Source organism: Muntiacus reevesi, chromosome 14 (genome assembly GCF_963930625.1).
Source record: "Muntiacus reevesi chromosome 14, mMunRee1.1, whole genome shotgun sequence".
Lineage (NCBI taxonomy): Eukaryota > Metazoa > Chordata > Mammalia > Artiodactyla > Cervidae > Muntiacus > Muntiacus reevesi.
Window position 1 is genome coordinate 55829491 of NC_089262.1, and position 23250 is coordinate 55852740.

Genomic DNA, 23250 nt, shown 5'->3' on the forward strand with positions numbered 1-23250 from the left:
ACGCTTTCCTGGCACTCTGCCTTGTCTGAACTCCTGCCATAGTTTTAATGTAATTCACACAATTCAGTGAAACCTCTTTCCACAGTCACATTCTCATACATGCTCTCTCAGAGTCTGGGAGGTCTTTGGGAAGCAAGCATGGAGGAAGATGCAATTAGGAGTTAGGGACTAACAGATACACACTGCTATCTATAAAATGGATAAACAGCAAGGACCTACTGTATAGCACAGACACCGATAGTCAATATCTTGTAATAACCTATTAGGACAAAGAATCTGAAAAAATATATATGTATAAAGTTGGCCAAAGAATTCATTTGGGTTTTTCCACAAGATGTTATGGGGTTGAATCACTTTGTTGTACACCTGAAGTTAACACAATATTATAAATCAACTATATTTTAATTTTAAAAAATAAGGGAAGATGCTGGACCAAAGGATAGACATCCTGAAAGAATAGTGCAATATAAGAATCTAAGATTGGGGAATCACAGGTTTATAGAAGTCATAAATATGTATATTTTATAATGTTGAGTTTGTTGTATTATGAGATACATCATTTATAAATCCTTCTTTTTTAAAAAAGCTTATCAGTATGATCAATATATATATGTTTTAGATCTTATGTTGGCTAAATTCACTTCCTAATGTATATTATAATATCCTCCTTTCCTCTAAAACCAGTACATACAAAGAGGCTTCACACCACAAACTCTTGATTTCTGTATTCTCTAATCCTTAAAGGGGCTTCCCTGGTAAAGTGTAAAATCCTTAAAGAGTCAGATATCTAGATGCAGAAAAAAAGAAAAAAAGCCAAGCCATGTTAACGAGGATATGATCCAGAAATTTGGATTTAATTTTAAAATCTTAACTAAGAAACAGTTTAACAAAAGAGTATGAATCACACATGCTTAAACACAAGTCTCTTCCCTAGCTGTGTCTGACTAAACCAGCTGGTTTGAGAAGGGATAAGGAGGAAGTGCCTGCTTGAAATGGATAATCTATGTGCTGGCTCATTCATCTGCATTTGGACCCTCAAGAATACACTGCGGAGGAAGGAATGCCCAAATCGTGACATCTTACTTATCTGTCTTCTGTAAGCCTGATAACTGTGTATACAAATATGGGTGTGCATGTGTGCTCAGTCATGTCCAATTCTTTGTGACCCCATGGGCTGTAGGCTGCCAGGCTCCTCTGTCCATGGGATTTTCCAGGCAAGAATACTGGAGTGGGTTGCCATTTCCTTCTCCAGAGGATCTTCTTGACGCAAGAATCAAACCCATGTCTCCTGAATTGCAGGCAGATCCTTTACCACTGAGCCACCTGGGAAACCCCTGTGTACAAATATATCACAGGATAACATGCATGCCCCGCTTGGTGACACTGGGGTGTCTGTCCACCTGGGTCAGGCTTTCTGCTCCTAGAAAAACTTCACAACCTGAGTATGAAGCTTATTAACTTGATCTACCTCGTCTATCTGACTGCCAGGCTACAGGCTCAAAAACCCGGTTTGTTGGTATCCCAAGAGTAGCCCCATGGTTACTGGGTCTGTGGTAGGCATGGGTCTGTGGTTAGTAAGCGCACTGATTTATGTCTAAGACCAGAAATGCTGAGACGTTCATTTACAGGGAGGACAGATAACTGGTATGGAGTTTAGGCTCTTCAAAGTTCTTATTCTTTGCTTTATAGACATTTCTACAAAATGGCTAAAAGCACAGGCTGTGAAGGCATACTGCCTGGGTTTGGATACCTGTCCTACCACTTACTAGCTGTGTGATCTTTGGCAAGTTTCTAAACTTCTCAGTCCTTCAGCTTTCAAGTCTGTAAGATGTGGAGAAATGTAAGTCTTACCTCAGGATTCTCATGCAGATTAAACTGTTGCTTGGGGTGTATTAAAAGACATTTAGTCTAAGTTAGCAGTTGTCATTATTGTTCTTCTTATTCACTTTTGGGCAGACCTCTCCCTGAGGTAGTCAGAAGGTGGCTTGGGGGATATGGTAGCCGAGCAAGGCATGTTAGCTGGCTCACAAGACCCATGGCATTGGGCAGAGGTGGATGGATGCGCGTGATTTTGAGAGTTGATCTGAAATGAAGTCTGTGTTGGGTTCAGTCCCTTGCATGCCTGTCGCCTGGAGGGTGCTGATTTGAAGCCCCTGGAGGCACAGTTGACTTGTGGTTCTGTAGTTTTTGTTTTTCTATGTTTCTAAAGCTAATCAATCACCCTTCTTATTGTTACATTCTTTCTATAACTGTGTTAATATTTACATTTATTGTCAAGTCTGCTGCCTTGGAACCAGCCTCTTTAGCTCTTGCATAATTCATTGTATTGATTTTAGAAGTTAATTCTATGGGCAATCTTGTGCATCTTGTTCCCCAATCCTTGGGGGAAAAGCCTTAGTGTTAACATTCTATATAGGAAAGCATGTATGCATGAAAGGATGTATTGAAGAAAGAAAGACCAAAATGTTTTCTTTTTTCTTTTAAAACTTTGTATTTTACATTGGAGTGTAGCCAAGCAACAATGTTGTGATAGTTGCAGGTGGACAGCATGGGACTCAGCCATAGCTGTACTTGTAACCATTCCCTCCCCAATTCCCCTAGCATTCAGGCTGTCACATAGCAGTGAGCAGAGTTCCCTGTGTTATACAGTAGGACCTGGTTGGTTATCCATTTCAAATGTCACAAAATGCTTTCTTTTGACAGCTAATGTTTATGAAGTACTCATTTTGCCAAACACTGTGATACTTTCTTCACATGCGTTGTCTCATTTCGTTTCTACTTAACCCTCAGAGGTAGTTCAAATTTTTACCCCTAATCTACAGATCAGTAAATGACCTCAATTTAAAACCAGCTCTACCACTCAGTGGCAAGTCCTTGTATTTTATAACCGTACTCTCCTAAGAAATAGACAATCAGTGAAATCTTAAACCGAATACCTGTTCCTTTGTGGAATGTGTAATACATAAGACGTAGTTAAATGTATTTCTGTGTCTAATGTAGATATTTCTAACTTTGAATGTGCCCTGGTTGTGGGAGCCCACATGACCTCCTTTCCTAAGCCTTATTTGCCACAAATTGGTGGTGCTGCCTTGGAAGTCATTACATCATCTTCCAGAGGTAAAATTCTGTGGCTCAGCCCACAAATGGCAAGAGCAAGGAGACTCCAAACTGAGTACTGAGCAATTTAAAGACCAGCATCTTCTGGTATCGCCCCTGCCCTCCTGTCTTTAGATATAGAATTGGTTCCTTGTGGCCAATTTCATCTTTGCAAGATGAGAGACTAAGAAAACATCAGTGGATGCAAATGAGGAAAAGAAAAGACATTTATCAAGTTAGTTAAGGGAAAACATTCCCTTGACCTCTTGGGTTTTTTTTCTGTGCTTTTCATCAAGTTGGGCTATTCTTTCCTCCTTAGAGACCTGCTCTTCCTTTCACATTGGCCATGAATAGTAGGGCACTCAACACTTAAGGATGGAAGGAACACGCGACTTATTTTAATATCCATTTGGCAGTTTTCCTGTTGTTTTTCCATTTAGGAAACATTTTCTTCCACTTGTGCCCATTATCACAGCTTTGACATTCCTGTCATTAGCAGAATGTCATTTTGCAAGATTCTGAGTTGGGCACAGCCAGCAACAAAACACTGAACAGAAAGAGGCTGGCTCTTTGCCACCTGACGTTTCCCCGCAGAAAAGCACAAGTGGAGCTCAGATGCGGGCTTTCCATGTGTGTGTGTCTGTGTTCTGACTGTGGAGGCGCAGGAACCGGAGACGGTTCACTTGTGAGCAACGCATTGTGCCAAATTGCTGTAAATGCAAAATGCTTTCCAGTTGGAAGGGCGTTATACAGTCATGCTGTTCTTTCTGGGCTTGACATAAATTTCTGTCAAGTGTCATAAAAGGAAAACCAGTGGTTACAGAAGTCAACTCCTCCTCCCTTTGTGTGAGTCAGACTGGAGTGGTCTCAGAGTCCTCTGAACCAAAAAGAGGGAACTGATTGTATGGGTCATGTTTAGCTTTGTGGCTAAATTACGCCACGAGAGCGAAGCCTGGGCTTCCCTGATGGCTCAGATGGTAAAGAATCTGCTGGCAATGCAGGAGACCTGGGTTTGATCCCTGGGTCAGGAAGGTCTGGGGAGGGAATAGCTACCCACTCCAGTATGCTTGCCTGGAGAATTCCACGGACAGAGAAGCCTGGCAGAACCCAGTCCACGGGATAGGAAAGAGTTGGATGCTACTGAGTGACCAGCACTTTCACAGTGAAACATATCCACCAAATTCAGTGTTTCTAGATGTAGTGAGTTAAACAGATTCAATTTATATATGGAGAACCTGGAGTGGGTAAAATAATACTGTATCAGTTCGGCTGCTGCATGTATGTTCAAATAAGATTTGAATATAAGAAAATCTTTGAATCCAGATTTATAGAACCGGTGACCATTTCTTTAAAGCCATAAAGCAGGAGGTACTAGGTACAGAGGAAAGAAGTTAATAGTAAAATTTTGTTATAGTATTTCCAGAAAGAATGGAACATTAGATTTAAGCTGTTGTATTTTCTCTGGTTTGGTGTTGCCACCACTTTTTTAGTGTTTTTTTGTTTGTTTGTTTGTTTGTTTTAATATCTTTGCATAACACTGGCCAACTGAGAAAAATCTAATACTATTAAATTCATTAAAAGTAATTTCTCTACTTGGCTTTCTGCTGCTTAGTAAATAGAGTGTATCAAGTTGTGACTTTTATCCGTACTGAATATGAAACATGGAAACTTTAAAAAAATGTGTCATGTACATCCCCCACCCCCACAACACAAGAGGTTTAAGAGAACATTAGTTTGTATTTTGTTTATTTTTCCTTAACTCTCAAACATGTCTGTAGACTTTTTTTTTTTTTTTTTGGGGGGGGGACGAGTGGGACACGCCGAGCCGGCCCGGCCGCCCCGCCCCGCCCCCTGTCTGTAGACTTATCTTTGGTCCGTGACCAAAGCTGTCCTGAGAACAACCAAAGGCTTATGTGTCAATCTTACAGCTGTTTGTTTTTATGACCCTTTACCCAGTTATAAAATTGGGGCCACCACCTCTGTCCCTCCCCTCGCTGACTCTCATTGCCTCTTTGATAGCTCAGTCAGAGGAGCCCAGCCAGGTGATAGAAGCTCAGATTAGACCATAATTTTGAATGACTCCAGACAATATTTGGCCAGATCAACCTTTGGAGCAGTCTGCCAAGATACAGCACATGCTGTTCAACTCTCAGCCTTAACCTGTGCAGCATTTTCTCCACACCCTCATCTCAAGTACAGTCTTTAGTATGTGTCTTTCATGAGGTTTAAGCTATTACACTCTATGTGACTAATCAAAAGTCCAGAATTCATCTCTCCATTGACTGTTCCAACCTTTAAGTGTCATTGTTCAAATAGATGACCTGCCCTGTTGTCTGAGGATTCCTGGGGGACATAAGTCTAGGTGTGTCCTATAACACATGCTACAGATAAATTGCACTGCAAAAATTTACAGGTATTGAGAGCCTTCTCACTTTAATTATTTTTTACTTCTAACATTTTCAGCAGTTGGACTTAACATTACTACCATAAACCCCACATTATTACCAAACCTGCTTGACTCTGACCATCGTTTCATGCCCCTCTCTTAACTCCACCGATTATCCCATTTTGTTTTATTCAGAGTGACGTGTGTAGATTTTCTCAGTAAGATGTTTCACATCATATAAACCTGTCAGTTCTTTGCCCTTGATCAAACTAGTAGAATTAACTGTAATATCATCTTGGATCAGTTTAGTCTTATAGATTAGTCTATGTGTGTCCTCCAAGTTAAATTAGAAACTTCTTAAAGGCAGGAACTATGTCTAGTTATTCAAAAATATTTACTGAATCTGTATTCAAATCATTTTTATCTTCTGTGTTTTTCTGGGTATCCAAAGAGATTTATTTACTATGTATAAAATTCAATCTTTGACCTCAAGGAGCTTGTCCCCCATCTCCTAGACTGTAAGCTCCAGGTGGAATCCCTGTTATATTTACTGAATGAATGAGTGACCACAGAGTGGATGCTCTGCCAGGGTCCCTGGTGCAACATGGTGTGTGTCAGCCCCACCCATCTGTCACATGCTCACATAGGACGTCAGAGCTCACCACGTCAGCCACATAGGGTTAGCTGGGTTCATGGATTTTGCTTTGCAGTAGCCGCAAAATGGAATAATTAGGACGAAATTGGTTTAAAAAGTTTGTGTCAGGCAGATCACTGAGTTTAAGGGGTTGTTTAGGGAAGACCTATGAAATGGAGGGACAGTTTGCCCTGTTGAGTGTACACTCTAAAATCCTGAGCTGATTGAGGTTTTCTCACACTTTAGATAGCAGCATATTTTTGTTTGTACATCTCTGCCAGATTCTGCCCAAGAATACAGTTATCTGTGAATCAGTCTTTGCTCTTCTTTTACACTTGAAACACTTTGAGAGTGTTTTCTTCATTTTCACTTCTCATAGTACTTGGTACATAGCAATAGACATTCCATAAATGTTTGTTGCATTGAATAGCATCTTGCCAATATCTATATACTCAACCATCTCTCTTCCCCTACAAAGACAGAAAGTTGGGCTAGATCTCACCAAGGGCTTATCTTAATGGATTAGATATATTTCTAAGAAGTACTGTATACAGTAATACACACACACACACACATACATATTCCTCTTGATTTTCCTAAGAATATTTGAAAGCATCAAGACCTATACCTTCCTCTGGGTATGTAATTAGCCCAAATTTTTTGCTCCTACCTGAAAACTGTATGAGCAGTCATTCCTTTCCCTGATAATTAATGTCTTTAAAAAGAACTTTTTCTACTAATGGAAAAGTTAAGTTCAAGTATCAAGCTGATAACATCAGTACTAAGTGTTCATAATAATATACCCCAGAAAATGACAAGCTAGGTTATTACTCTGATGCCAGTATGCAGAGGCCTGACACTATCTGCTCTGCCATCAACACAGTGCTGGCTACCTGTTCTTTCTCCAGCCTTTTGGAGGCTGTATGAAAGAGCATGGCCCTCTCTCATACTTGCATTGAATCTTGGAGGTGATTTTTGGCATGGCTTTTTAAAACGAAATGCTGTATGTTAGAGTCGAGTCACAGAGATGAGAATGTATCACTACCCCTGCCCACCTGCTTTTTTCTCCCTGTTTCCCTCCCTCCTCCTCTGGTTAGATTGATTCCCTGAAAACAAAGATCAAGTGATGTTCAAAACCTTCCAGCAGCTTCCATTTTCACCCAGAGTAAAACCCATCTCAGTCCTGTGGCCTGCGCGCTGCCGCAGTGGGCCCCGTCCTCTGTCCATTGACCTTTTTGCTGCTCGTCTCTGACCAGCTCTGCTCCTCCACTCTGGCCTGCTGGCTGGTCCTGGCGCCCTGCTGCCTCAGGGCCTTTGCTCTCACCGAAGGCTCATGCCCTCATCCTCCTGGTCTTCCTCGAGTACCACCTTCCCAGCGCAGCTTTTCCTAACCACCTGTTTAACACTGTGATTTCCCATCTCCACTCTCCGTGCCCTACTGTCCGCGTCATTTTTCTCTACTGCCATCTCTCATACTACAAATGTCATCACTGTCTCCAATACTAGTTTGCTAATTTATGGTGTTTATTATCTTCTTCCTCTCTAGAGGACAGAGTGATATTTGTTTGTTTAGAATAGATGTTGTTCAGTCGCTGAGTCTTGTCGACTCTTTGTGACCCCATGAACTGCGGCATGCCAGGCCTCCCTGTGCTTCCCTATCTCCCAGAATTTGCCTAAAACTCATGTTTTCTTGAGTTGGTGATGCCATCCAACCATCTCATCCTCTCATCACCCTCTTCTTTTCCTGGCCTCAATCTTTGCCAGTATCAGGGTCTTTTCCAGTGAATTGGCCCTTTGCATCAGGTGGCCAGAGTATTGGAGCTTTAGCTTGAGCATCAGTCCCTCCAGTGAATATTCAGGACTGGTTTCCTTTAGGATTGACTGGTTTGATCTCCTCACTGTCCAAGAGACTCTCAAGAGTCTTCTCCAACATCACAGTTCAAAAGCATCAATTCTTTGCCACTCAGCCTTCTTTATGGTCCAGCTCTCACATCCACACATGACTACTGGATAAAAACCATAGCTTTGACTAGATGGACCTTTGTTGGAAAACTATCTCTGCTTTCTAATATGCTGTCTAGGCTTGTCATAGCTTTTCTTTCAAGGAGCAAGCGTCTTTTAATTTTATGGTTGCAGTCACTATCTGCAGTGATTTTGGAGCCCAAAATAGTTAAGAATAGTACCTAGCATGTATTAGGGACTCTGAAAGTAATTTGTTGGATGACCATGGAAGCTTGGTTGGAGCCTTAATTTCACAGGGCATAGGGAAGATGTTAACAGTGTCTTAACTTTACCTCGGGCTTCCCTGGTACCTTAGCTGTGAAAGAATCTGCCTGCAATGCAGTAGACCTTGGTTCGATCCCTGGGTTGGGAAGATCCCCTGGAGAAGGGATAGGCTACCCACTCCAGTATTCTTGGGTTTCCTTGGTGGCTCAGATTGTAAAGATTCCGCCTGCAATGCAGGAAACCCAGGTTCAGTCCCTGGGTTGGGAAGATCCCCTGGAGAAGGGAATGGCTACCCACTCCAGTATTCTTTCCTGGAGAATTCCATGGACAGAGGACCCTGGCTGGCAACAGTCCATGGGGTCACAAAGAGTCAGACACATCTGAGTGACTTTCACTTAACTTTACCTAAATAACAGAGTCTATCACAGAGTCAGGAATATTAATGCTTGCTCCCTGTTGCCTTCTCAGGGGCACTAGAGCTTATCCAGCTGGCTACCAGCTATGGCCTTGTTGTCCTGTCCAGGAAAAGGGGTAGAACTGTAGACTTGAAATAGCCCAGGGGAAGGGCAGATTGATTTACATATGAGAGACAAAAAGTTATTTCCGGTGAAGGCAATAGTATGAAGGCAGACGTGGAGAGAAGTGCGTGGCAGCCTCTGAAGGAATTAAGGATATGAGGAAGAAGTGTCCAGAGAAAATTGTAGGAAGATTTACTTTCTGTTGCATGTATAATTTTTCTTTCAAATTTAGTCTCAAAGATACTTTTCAAGGCTTTTTTGCAATCAGATTTGCAAATATATAGAGGCCTAGATACTTAATGTTGCACAAAGAAAAAAAGAAATGTCCATGATATATATAATTTTAGTGCACTTAAGAATCCTAAAATCTGCTTCAAATAAATAATCTAAAAAAGCATGAATTAAACCCATCTTTATGTTGCCATGGATAAATCTCAAAAATATAATGTTGAGTGAAAAAATTAAGTTATAGAATATCTATAAGATATAGTTTGTGCTAAAGTATAGTTTATCCCAAAAGTCAAAAACATGACGGTCATACAAATATAAAGTAAATGTGGCAGAGATTTAATTTGCTTATTAATAAGGACAACAATAAGAGATTTTGAAAACCATATATATATATGTGAATAAATATGTTAAAATATATATATGACATTATATATATATTTAATAATGAAATAAAATTTGACAGCAAATACAAAACTAGTCAATATCCTGTAAGACAATGATATTAAATGTTTGAGGTCACTTTTTATGGGTGGATATTAACTGTATTTGTACTAGACAAAATTCATTTATGTGTAGTAAATGAATTTACTAGACATTTTATGGTCTAGTAATGTGGACAAGAATCACTTGTGATACTTCTAATTTTCTCCGACTGAACTCCAACCCCTATTGAGTTTTAAAGTAGCCTAGTCACTAGAAGGACAGTGAAAGGTGTCCACCAGATAGAACCAGATAATCTCTTGGGGGTTCATTACACTAAGCCTTCCCAGCTACTGAAAGGAAAGCCATTCATCTCTTTTGCACAATTACAAGTCTTTGTCAGTTTTTCCTGATACATGGCACCAGTAGTGAAAATACAGATGCATACACAAATGTTGTTAGGTATAGGTATTTGTATATGTATATGAAAGTATCAAGAATGGATGGGAAAGCTACCAGCCACAATTCTTTTAGAACTGCCTGGTTGGGGAGCGAAAAATTCATATGGATGTTTTGGATGGCAAAATGTACATTTCCTTCTGTATCTTTAGTATATATGTGTAATATTTACTAAATACTAGGAATAAATATCACAAAATGCTAGCATTGTTATTCTAGGTGGTAGGAAGTGTTTGGTTACTGTTTTTTGTATTTTCGATATTTTTAAAATTTCATAAACCAAACAGAAGTAGGTAATGATTCCTCTGATGTGGTGCAGTCCCTTCATTGTAAAGATAAGGAAACAGAAGCTTGCCTGTTTTATCATGTTCTCAGTAATACCACGTTAAGTGGATAATTTCTGCCTTCTGGTCATACCGTTTCCTCTACTTCTGCCTTCCTCTTTGTTTAAGGAATATTCAGCGTCAGACTCTATTAAGGTATCAGAGTATAGTTAACAGATGTTCACATTCAGTGCAGCTTTGGTCTATAATTGGCCTCCTGTGCAAATTTATCAAATTTTTCATCAAGATGAATTAATAAATTATAGCCTAGCTGTTCGGAATTCCCGGGGCTCTTCCCAGGCGGTCCCCGGCCCCGCAGCCGTGGTCAGTCCTCTGTCTTACTGAGTGTTGACCTTTCCCGTCAGCGGCGACCGTTAGAAGTGGCTGCCTGTTGGGGCTTCGCTTTCTCGGCTTGTCTCGCCGCCATTAGACCCTATCAGTATTCATGTCCCCGGATGATTGTAATTTAAAATTAAGCATCATTTCGGCCACTCAGAGCTGTTGCAGAAGGCCACCGCCTGGTGGGCCTCACAGCTCTTATAGCCCTGTCAGAGGATAATTAACTGGTTCCTCTGCCAGGAGAGATGCCACAGATCGGTGTGAGACGTGTACAGGTCCCCCCAGACCCTTCACGGGGAGCTCTGAGCAGAAGGACAGTCTGGGCAGAGACAGAATATAGGTCCTCGGGACCGAGAGTCCCTCAGCGCGTTCCCTTCCCTCCTGGTCCTTTTTCCCTCACTCTGACTGAGGCCTGACGTACACGGTAGAACGCATGGTTTGTCTCTCTCTGTTCCTGACGAACGAAGGCGCTGTTGGCAGGCACGGGAAGGTTGAGGAGCTCCTTGTGAAACTGCCCTGGTGAGCTCAGGGGGCAGGGGGCAGCTGGTGTGATCCTCAGGTCACCAGCCTGAGCCAAAACACCACGCTGACAAGGAAACGCTTCCCGGCGGTGGCCTCCCGTCACGCTTCAGGGTGCTCGTCCGGCCGTGACCGTCTTCTCGCAGAGGTGGTGTCCCCACCCGCCTTGCCTCCCAGCCCGCAGGGGCTCGACAGTCCTACTCACTTGGAAGGACTGTCATCACCTTTCCACCTTCCATTCTTCTCAGATCCCAGGTTCGTGGTCAACAGTGATCGTCCCTTGGGCGTGTGTGTGTCTGTGTGTGTGTGTTGTCTGTCAGTAGGTGGGTCTTTGCAGGGAGGAACCAGAGGAATGAGGTAATGAGGAAGGCTCACTTGGCACCATCAGCCCCTGTTCTAGTCCACTGTTTACCTTTGCTGTTGTCTCCAGTTGTCTTCTTGGGCTAAATTCAGATTTTGCAAGAATCTGTGCCATTGTGTCACCTTGCCAGATGAGAGGAAAAACTGAGCATGTTGTCCATAGGCAGTGCCCCATGCGTTTTTTTCAGCTGGGTGTCCTGAGGAGAAGCTGGTACTTTGTGGGCAGTGGCTATTCTTGGCTTTGGCTTTAAGAACCGAGTATCATCAGGGTGGATGATTTCCATTTCTTCTTAAAAAATGAAATAAAGAGATTGTATTTTGGGAATGGATAGCTAGAACTTGAATTCATAATGGTTCTTTAGTTTCACTTTTGCAATCAAATACCTTTAAGATTCCTAAGGCTGAACTGGAGATAACTCTTCACAAGTTCAAACAGTTAGAAGAGGGTAAATTTTCAGCTAAGATATTCCTGCTACGGTAGGAATGGTGTTCGTATTTTACCTGGTAGGATGGCATCTGTTTTTCCCCTTTGACAGGGCTTGAGAAAAAGCAAGGGTGGTTCAACTTAGTTGTGCTGGTGAGAGAAAAGGGACTTTGATTTTGCTCAAGTGGTGATGTCTCCACTGCTTCATCACTTTAAGGGTTAAATGAGAATGATGTGGTCACCAGCTCCAGGGGAGCCTGCCTCACACTTGCTAGCCATGAGCTCCTCCCTTTCATCAGGAAAAGAGTTTTGATGCCTGGACAAATAAATAATGACAACAGAGGTCAGTTCAGCATTTTGCACCAGTTTCATTATTAATGCAGGTAGTGCCAGGTGCTGTGGCAATCTAGGTGGTAAATATTCAGGTCCCGTCTACTAGGAGTGCTCTTGTTTTGGCGTTAAAGGCATATTTTAATTCATTTATTGGGAATCAGGTACTTAGAATATTAAGTGACTCTCAGAGATACCAGAAGTAGGTGACAATGAGATTGGATGACCACCCTCCTCTCCAACTTTGAAAAGTTAGGTACAGAATATTTCAATAGGGTTCAATATTTTTAAAGTATATATACACACACACATATACTTAATATATGGAGAAGGAAATGGCAACCCACTCCAATATTCTTGCCTGGAGAATCCCAGGGACAGAGGAGCCTGGCAGTCTATAGTCTGTGGGGTCGCAAGAGTTGGACATGACTAAACCACCACCCCACTCACATACACTTAATATGTACATATACTTGAGATATATGGGTTTCCCTAGTGGCTTAGAACATAATCTGCCCAAAAAAAAGAAAACAAAAAAAAAAAAAGAAAAAAAAATAGAACATAATCTGCCTGCAGTGCAGGAGACATGGGTTAGATTTCTGGGTCAGGAAGATCTCCTGGAGAAGGGAATGGCAACCCACTCCAGTGTCCTTGCTTGGAAAATTCCATGGGCAGAGAAACCTGGTGGGCTACAGTCCATGGGATCTCAAAGAGTCAGACATGACTGAGTGACTAATACTTTCATATATATGTGTGTATATATATACACATATATACATACATATATTCATATATACATACATATACAAGATCTAGGTGCTTTAAGGTTAAATATAGTGTAAAATATGCCTCATTACCCTTAAAAATATTAGCAACAAATAAGTTCATTTGAGAGGCCAAGACCCTATTTTGTGAGTGTAGAGATTTGTGTACGTATCTAAATTTCTGCCTTGAGCTATGTGTTGTAAAGTCTAGTTTTGCTTTGCTGAGAAACTTTTCATGTTTAAAAGCTTCATGTTTGATTTTGAGAGATTCAAAAATTTTACTTCTCTTTCTAGCTTCATGCTAAAGATCAATACAGGGGATAGAGAAGACAACCTCAGTTTTGATTGTTCATCACATTTGTCAATAAGACATGCCTCACCTATTTAAGGATTTGTGTAACACAGTACCAGTGTCTTCATGGTGAACTGTTCAGATTCTGAGGCAGCTTGTTTTTAACTTCCTCTAACTTGCTCTTGTGTTATTAGGTAAAGAATCCTATTTTTCTTCATCCTTAATTACATTCACAATCATAGATTTGTAAAGATTACAAATCTTTTTAGACAGTGGGCAAACATGGGATGAATGTAATATAAGCTTTGTTCTTATTTTTATATTTTATATTGACCACACAAGTGGATGGTTGCTGTTCAGTCGTTAAATCGTGTCTGACTGGTTGCAGCCCCAAGGAGTGTAGCACACCAGCCAGGCTCCTCTGCCCTCCACTGCCTCCGAGAGTTTGCTCAAACTCATGTCCATTGAGTCGGTGACGCTATCCAACCATCTCATCCTCTGCCGCCCCCTTCTCATTTGCCTTCAGTCTTTGCCGGCATCAGGGTCTTTTCCAACGAGTCAGCTCTTCGCATCAGGTAACCACAGTACTGGAGCTTCAGCTTCAACATCAGTCCTTCCAGTGAATATTCAGGGTTGATTTCGCTTAGTATTGACTGGTTTGAGGAGAAACAAGTAGATGCCATCATTTTAGTCAGACATTTCTTTTTGAGACTTTTTTTTTTTAAATCACATTTTTGAAATCAGTACTTTTTCAATATCCATTTATTCTGGTAGACTTTCAGTAAATGATACAATTGTGAGAATTTTTGTTTGTGTTTTTCTTTGTTTTAGATACAAATTGTTGGCTACTTTCTTGCTGTGGTACTGGACTAGTTATATTCTATGTCTTAGGAAAATTTAATTTAAATGTTTTTAAGAAATATCATTTTCTAAATTTTAAGTCAGCATACTTCACTAATATCCCTATGTAAATATTCAATAGATTACTGTTTCTATTGATATATTGATATCAGTAGATATCAATTGATAGATATTTCTTCTTCATTTAATTTATATGTATATAAATTAATAATTGAATGTCAATAGAAAATTTACATAAATGATTTAGATAAAATACTAAATGTAAAAAATAACACATATCCATTTTTATGTAAGTTAGCCTGTGTTTTTGCCAGTTTGCTCAAATTAGCAAATAACTTTGGTGAGAGTTCCAGGATATAGATCTTTCATTTATTGTTTCTTTTATTAGCTTCAGCAAGTTGATATATTTAATATCCCTATTTTAAAATGAAAGATGTTAATTTGAATTAACATAAAATACAGTGTACAAAATATTTCTTTAAAAAATAAGCACATGATCTGACTTGATTATGAATTTGTTAATAGGTCAAATAATGATTCTTGATAGATGAGTTGATAATACCACATTCCACCTTCATAATTAAGTATCAAGGGTCTATTCTTATGCAACAACTTCTTTAAGGCTGAGTAAACATGATCTTAATTAAACACATAGATAATGCTGAGGGCTGTTGATTGCTCCAGTAAGGAAAGTAAAATGATGTAGCCTGACCTTAAGAAATTATAAATATGAGAATGTTGACAAATGATAATAGGTAGCAAACATTTAAAAGAGAGGATTGGTTCCCCAAGTCAATATTGTGGAAAGAAATTTGGTTTGGTTTTGAAATGTGTTATTCAAAAGTATTTAGAAATGTTCCTTTCATATATTTTATACAAACTGTCAAATATGTCCACCATATGTTATTTAGAAGTAGGTGAAAATTCCTGTTTAAAGAGTACTGTAACAGAGATATATTCTGAATTAAGAAGAAATGACAATAAATCTGTAATGGTGGTTAAGGGCAGCTCTAGTGTAGGAGGATGGAATTACAGTGAACCTTATAAGTGAATTCAATGAGGTACCCTGCTGGTTTTTGTTATCCTTTTCTAACCATGGTTATGATGTAGCAGTCTGTGCTGCAGAAAAGCAAAGGAAAGTAAAATAATATCCACTTCATCATCAACTATTGTGTTATGCTTTAAGGCTTGGGAAAGTTACTTTGGAGTCAAATTAACCATTTTATAACTTTCTAGTATCAGAAACAGGAAAAAAATAGTGGACCTGTAGTTGTTGCCCTGTGCATATATGTAGCAATTTATTTCTACTCACTGGGTACCAGGATAAAAAACAGTAAGTAATGTGCCTCAGAGAAAAGGCCTTTATTGTTATTTTAATACAAACTGAAATCTATTTTTATGATTCCAAAAATATTTATTTTAATAAGGAATTTGAGTATGATATGAAGATGAAAAATGAATGAGTAGTGAAATATTGTACATGTATCTTAGGCATCAGCTGTTTTATTGACAAAAGGCACAAGTATGAAATTTGTCTAAGTAATTAGATTTTTAATTAGTGCATCATTGTAAGATTAATGTCATTGCGCTTCATTGCATGTAATTTTGTATTAGAAATTTCATGTCAACAAAGATGCTACCTGTGGTTTGCTGATTTGAATCCTTATCACTTGTGTGTATGGCATGTTACATATTTGCAGTCAAGAGCCGAGAGAAGGCATTTGATTATAACCTCACTGGTGGTGAAAGAATATTGATTGTGTTATATATGATATGAATATATTATGTTTTCTACTATTCAGGAACAACCACCTTTCAAATATTATTGACTGTATATTGTAAAAATATTAGAAGTAACATGAGCAGATAGATTATTCAATCTAAGCTATGTCTACTTTGAGCATACTTGAACATTATGGATGCTCGATTCTCTTATTTTTTTAAACTGTTTTTCCTTTCCTTTTGACAGTTGCCGAACCAGCAACCGGAAAAGCTTGATAGGCAATGGACAGTCCCCAGCATTGCCTCGGCCCCACTCACCTCTTTCTGCTCATGCAGGTAATGAATTACTTTGAGTTCTGTTTTACTTATTCTTGTAGTTTTGTCTTTTCTTGCTAGTTTTTAAAAGCTGAGCATTTTGATATTTGGATGTGTCTCCATACCTTGTTATCTTGGTTTCTCTGTTGCTTTATTATTAAGTTGTTCTTTTTGAGAAGTCAGCCCATCCTATCTTTGAGCACGTGAACTCTGAAAGCAAGAATTCCTTTTTATTCCTCACGAGGTCTTATTTCAGTTTTTTTTTTTTTTTTTCATGTCTAAATTTGTGGATGATGCAAGTCATGCTTCCATGTTAGGATTTCCTTTTGGACATATAACCGTGATAATTCACATGCAGTGGGTTAGTGTTAAGAACTGTAGGGAAAGAAAAATGTCTTTCTCTTTCCCCTCCTAACTTCTCCACTGAGAACCTCGGTAACCAGAGACAAATTACAAAAGAAAAGCATGCACATTTATTTAATATACATTTTATGGAGCATTCATAAGGAAATGAAAATCCAAAGAAACAGTTAAATTAGCTTTTACAGTTTTGATCAAGAGTGGGGAGTTGTGCAAAGATGTTTAGGACAAAGGTGGGCTAATCTTAGTAAGCTGGGGAAAACTCAGCAAGACATGTTTGTTCAGATTCTTCTATGTCCCTTGTCTTCAGAGATAAGAAGACTCCTTTCCTCCAGGTATAGAGAGTGTGCCTCTCACATGAAGGTTTTATGACCTGCTTATGGGCAAGACAGAAAGCCCTTCCTCCATGCGTTGTTCCTCATATCCCTTCACCTTAAAATATTCAATGTGCCAGTGTTACGTATTTTGGGGTCTCAAGTCCTAAAGTGTGTCAGAACTATTCAGCATTTTTCTCCCTAAAGTTGAACTTACCTGTTAAATACATTAACTATCACAAACAATGACACTCTGAGCAGTCTACAATATGTCTCCTCTTATATGTGGGCAGGAGTTTAAAGTCTTACCTGGCAGTGGTGTATATATATATATATATATATAACTTACCTTTACATCTAGACCCATTGCCGGTACAAAGAAGATTCAAAAGATGAGACTTTTGGCCTCAAGAGCTGATTAGAAGGATGGTAGAGCCACATTACAAAAAACTATAAAATGAAGACTGCTTTTTATTTTTTAAAAAATTCTGTCCAAGGTGGCACAAAAGGGTTAATGCCAAGCAGGAGAGTTTGGGAGCTCTTGAAGGAGCCACTTACACATGATGTTGAAAGGTGAGCAAGACTTTGGTAGGTAGAAATGGGATGAGAGATAGGGGAATTCCTACTGTGTGGCTAGAGTGTGGGATGTGTGTGCTTGATTGTATGGGAATATAAGGGTGAAAAGAGATATGAGAATCCAAAAGGAGAATGAATTTTGACTTTGAGTGCCTTTCAGAGATTTTGTGGAGGATCTGTAGGAAGATGTGCTCGAGATTATGGAGGATGTTGGGTTAAAAGGATAAGTGATTAAGCCCTACCTCTGATATACTCTTGTGGAAACTCTCACATATAGGTGTTCAGACAGTGTTGATTTCATATTTAAACTAGGGTATGACTGTCTCCTAGAAAGCAGTCCTTCTGCTCAGTGGGGATCTCCAGTTGAGAGTGGAAGTTATCTAAACATGTTTGGGGATGAAACAGGAGAGAAAAAGAGGGAGGTAGATGCCCCTTTGGAATGAAGTTTTGTTTTCCTCATAAATAAAAGATGGTAAAGTTAAAAAAGCAAAAGATAAGTTCATAAAATTATGATATTGTATGCGGTAAAACTACTCAAGTCCAGAAATACTACCCCTAAGCAAAACTTTATAGATTCTCTTACATGTATATGCAAGAAGACATGTTCTAGACTACTCATAGAAATGTTACTTGTCGTAGCTAAACATTTAAAGGAATGCAACCCAAATATCTGTCAGTTAGAAAATGGATAAATGAATTGAGGCATAGTTATCCACAAAGCATTGTGTGTGTAGTAAACAAATGAACTAGCACTGAAAGATGGTGTTGGGCATAAAAGCTAGTTGCAAAAGAATCGTGCTTAAACCATTCCTATAAGGTTACCATGATGCTACATGCAACGTTTTCTTTAGGGGTACACATGCACACACACACACGTAAATATGTATCTGTGTATATACATTTGTCGGCTTCCCAGGTGGCTCAGTGGTAAAGAGTCTGACTGCCAGTGCAGGAGACCTGGGTTCAATCCCTGGGTCAGAAAGATCCCCTGTAGAAGAAAATGGCAACCCACTACAGCATTCTTGCCTGGGAAATCCCATGGACAGAGGAGCCTGGCGGGCTACAGTCCATGGGCTCACAAAGAGTTGGACGTGACTTAGCGATTAAACAGCAATAGCAACAAATACACATTTGTGGTAAGAGTCTAAAGGAAAATACGATCATTTGAAAGACCCAGCTCATGGTAGGTAGCAGTTATGTCTGAGAATGTGTGAGGAGGTATAATTGTGGAGAAGAGTAAGCAGTTACTAATATGTTTCTAAAGCTGAATGGTGAGTACACAACTATTTATATTGTTACTTTTATACTTTGGAGATTGATATTGTATTGTCATTTTAGTGAAAGCTGACCAGAGGGTCAGGCAAGATCAAATACATTGCTTAGGGGCTGGAATTATCCCTTTGTTTTATCTTTTTCATTCCTCTGTCAGACTGCCACCAGTATATACCAGGTTCTAAGTATATGATAAATTTTATTTCTTTTATATAGTTCAGCTGTGATTTAAAGCATTTGGTCCTACTCCTCTTTATAGTGTTCTGTATTGATTGCATGATACTGTTGTGCCGGTTGATTAGGCTTTTATTGTCATGATTCTCTTCAGTTCTGATATTGAGATTAAAGAATATGCGGTAAGACTTTAATGATCCTTTTAATTATTTTTCTTTTCTCTATGGAGAATTCTTTCCCCTTCAAAGCATAATTTTGTATTTAATCAGAGGAATAATGGGCAAAGAAAATCCTGTTTTTCAGGTTCCAAGAGACTTTTTCTTTATGTTACAGAGCCAACAGGTTGTTATTCACTCAGAAACTATAGAGAAATCTGTTAGACTTTTTGTGAGAAGTGGCATTTATCGCAGTCTGGTCGGTTCCTATTTCTTTAAAGAAGAAGGAAAGGTTAAGTAAAGGACCCAAACTCACACCTTGACAGTGTGAAATGCCTGCTCCCCTCTTCCTGTTGCTGCATTCCCTACTCTGTGTGGTCCACAGACACCAGGGGACGCTTCCTGGGTGTCCCCATGAAAAACGAGGGAAAAATAAGTGCCACCTCTCAGTGCCTAGTCACCCAGCAGATACACTTTCTATTTTTCTTAGGTAAGGATTATGTGTCAGGACACTCATCACTGACACGTGAATTTATGCCTGTCACATGAATCGGTAGAAATGAAAACATTAGTTTATTTGTGTAGATGTGTCAGTAATGCCCTGAGGAAGAAGAGATACTGGCATCGTGTTTTGGAGCTTATCTCTGCAGACAAAATAGTCTTTGTTGACAGACAGGGATTCCTTAAAGAACTGTGATCAGGACAGTCCCATTAAAAGAAAAAAGAAAGGTAAAAATCACAAGTTTCTAATGCTAAGTGTGAAATTTAATGCAGAAGCCTCAAAGGAAAAGACTAGTATGTCTCTCCTGAATTGAAAAGTTTCGTGTAACAAATGAAATCAAAGGAAAACAAAGTGTGAAAAATATTTTTAAACCCATAACTGAGAGACATCTGATTGCCTTAATATACGAAGAGCTTGTGTAAATTGATATGGAAGTGGTGAATGCACCAGGAGAAAAATGATCAAAAGATGTAAAAAGGTACGTCACAGGAAGAAAATTAAATTGGCCAACAAAAATGTGTGAAATGATGATTCATTTCTATTATAAGAGAAATATGAGCCAGAATAATGAGACGGTGTTGTTCACCTAGCATACTGTCAAAACTTTCCTAACACTGATAGAATTCGATGATAGCAAGGTTGTGGAGAAACAGCCCTTCTCAGATCACTTAGGTGTTGATGTAAATTAACTTTTAGTTAGTTTGTGATATTGGTTAAACTTTCAACTACATTTACCCTTTGGCAAATCCATCTCTAGGAATTTATCTTATTGATATCTCACACAGTAACAGAAAAGGGTAAGTCTAGCATTGCTTATATGGCTTCCCTGGTGACTCAGACGGTAAAGTGTCTGCTTACGGTGCGGGAGACCTGAGTTCGATCCCTGGGTCAGGAAGATCACCTGGAGAAGGAAATAGCAACCCACTCTAATACTCTTGCCTGGAAAACCCCATGGACAGAGGAGCCTGGTAGGCTGCAGTCCATGGAGTCGCAGAGAGTCAGATATGACTGAGCGACTTCACTGAGCATTGCTTATAATTAGCAAATGGAAAATTAAGTTGTTACCACTTTATATTTTATTGTACCCTTTATTTAGTATACCCTTTATTTATTATGTATACCCTTTATTTATTTAGTGAACCTTTTATTTATTAAGCATCTGGTTTAGTAGGAAATAATACAGGTATATAACCCAAGACTTCATGTTTGTTACAAAGAATGAGGTGGGGGCTTTTATATTCTGATATATGAACGCTGTCCAAGATAGACTATTCAGTGAAAAAATACATTGTGTAATTTTATATATGTGTGTGTGTGTTTGAGTGCATATACACATACAAACATACTTGTATATTCATGCATATTCATAAGGAATTTTTGGAAAGATAACTTTAATAGTTTTTAATCTTTGGAGAATAGGAAAGTAGGGAAGTTAGTGGGTAGTGCTTTTATAATAAAGTAAGTTTCTGTAAATAAAACTGGTAAATGAAACAAAATAATGCCTGATCTAGTTCTCTATTACTATACAGCAAATTACCAAAAATTTAGAGGCTTAAGACAGTATCCATTTATTGATCTTATAGTTCTATACAAGTCTATGTAGGGTTGACTTGTTTGACCTCAGGCAGGCTCTCAGGGTATCTCAAGGGCAAAATCAAAGAAAGATAGAAAAGATAAGTTCCTAGTTCTGTAGGAACCCTCACTTTTTTTTTTTTTTTTCTGTTCAGAGTTTTATTCAGCCAGAGTCAGTGTTGGTTGTTGACCTTAAAAAAAAATTAAAAACTTGTTTTACCAGCAAAATGAGTTTATTTCGTGATGGCAGAAAGTTGTAATTTGGCACAAGCAAATTTACCTTAAAAGGTAAATCCAAAACACAGAAGAGAGGCTTTTGCCTTTACAGAGGAAGAGAAGGAGTTAGGAGGAGAGTCCAGAGTCTTGGTGGCTTCTTGGTGGCTGAGCTGTTGCTGGGCTGAGAAATTCTTACCTCCCCCTGCTGGGGTCTGAGTGGTAGCGGTGAGAGCTCCCCCTTTAGGACTTCCCCATTCCAATTTAAAACAAGGCTTCGTTTATTGTCAGACTGGGCTGGTCTCTTATCTGTAGATTGAGAGGGAATTTACTCAAGCTCATACAGGTTGTGGACAGATTCAGATCCTTGTGGTTGTAGAATTAATATCCCCATTTTATCCTGACTGTTGGCAGGAGGCTGTCTTCCTCTGTCTTCAAGCTTGCATTGGCAATCCAGTCATTCTCATGGTTCATATCTGTAACTTACTCTGCTATCAATTGAAGAAAATTATTTTAAAGGGCTTATATGATAGGATCTGCTGCTGCTGCTGCTGCTGCTGAGTTGCTTCAGTCGTGTCCGACTCTGTGCGACCCCATAGACGGCAGCCCACCAGGCTCCCCCGTCCCTGGGATTCTCCAGGCAAGAACACTGGAGTGGGTTGCCATTGCCTTCTCCAGTATCTGATAGGGTCAGGCCAAGTCAAATAATCTCTGTATATTAAAGTCAACTGATATGGAACTTTACATCTGCAAAATCCCATCACAGTAATACCTAGAGGAGTGTTTGCTTGAATAACTGGGGACAGGTGTCTTGAAAAGATCATTTTTAGAATTCTGCCTACCACAGTATCACTTCAATACTTTATTTTGATTCGAATGGCTAAGTATAATCTCTAAGAGTATACTTACAGAGGATGAACCACAGACTAGATGTAGATAAATAAATGAGACCTATTAGACTTTTAGAGTCCCAAGATCAAATGTTGCCCCATTGGTCAAAATACCTAACCTTTTGTGTCTTCAAAGATTATTTTACTGGGAATTTGCAGATGGCTACATAGATTCATTTATATGAGTGTTTTTTGAAGGAAAGATAGGAAAAAAGTCTCACTTTTCTATTGCTACTCTAGAATTATTAAAAACAAGAAATATTCTTAATCTTCTATGTTTTCATAACCTATTAAGTTAGTATCTACTTGGGAAAAAACTTTCATAAATTACTGTCTGTCTGTCTGTCTGTCTATTATACATATGGACCTCGTTTCTGAAGGATTAGTCCCTACACTATTTTCTGTTCTACTCACCAGGCCTCTCTTCAGAGATATAACTCAGCTAAAGGAGGCCCCATACAGGTGAAAATAACCAGAGAACTGGAGAGATTGTGTGGACAATACAACTCCAAGTAGAAACTTGCAAGACTCAGAAAAGTACTAGGGTAGGCATATGAGGTTAGGCAATGAAACACCCCAAATATCACTGTTCAAAACACCCTGTGAACATCTTGATGTGCGTTTCTTCTTTATTTTCCCTTCTCCCTCACCTCTACCCTTCGAGCACTGGCTTAACAAACACAACCCAGAGTATAATGTGGTTTCCAATAGAAACTATGAGACATCGTGCACATTTTTTCAATAAAGTTTGTATTATTTCAGAAAACTACGAGGACCTTCATTTTTTGAACTTGTGCTGGAGTCTCTTTTTGAGCCACACATTGGTCTTGCCACTTTAAAACTTTCTCCCCTTGTATTTCTGCTGTATCAATGATACTCGTTCACCAGATGTGATGCTGAATAGGATGGGGTTAACAGGCACAGGTTTTGCAGACAGGCATGCTGATACAAGGATTTGAAAGTCACTACACTAGCCGGGAAATGGAGATGGTGAAAGATACAC

The 23250-nt window shown here is 39.3% G+C and overlaps 1 protein-coding gene across 6 annotated transcripts in view; it reads left to right on the forward strand.

The window, feature by feature from the left end:
• Positions 1–23250, forward strand: part of MAST4 (microtubule associated serine/threonine kinase family member 4) — a 605067-nt gene that overhangs the window by 468451 nt on the left and 113366 nt on the right. For all 6 annotated transcript variants that reach the window (XM_065905692.1, XM_065905694.1, XM_065905693.1 and 3 more), the window contains one exon: positions 16152–16240. In XM_065905692.1, coding sequence (XP_065761764.1) covers positions 16152–16240 — 89 coding nt within the window. The remainder of the gene's footprint in view (positions 1–16151; positions 16241–23250) is intronic.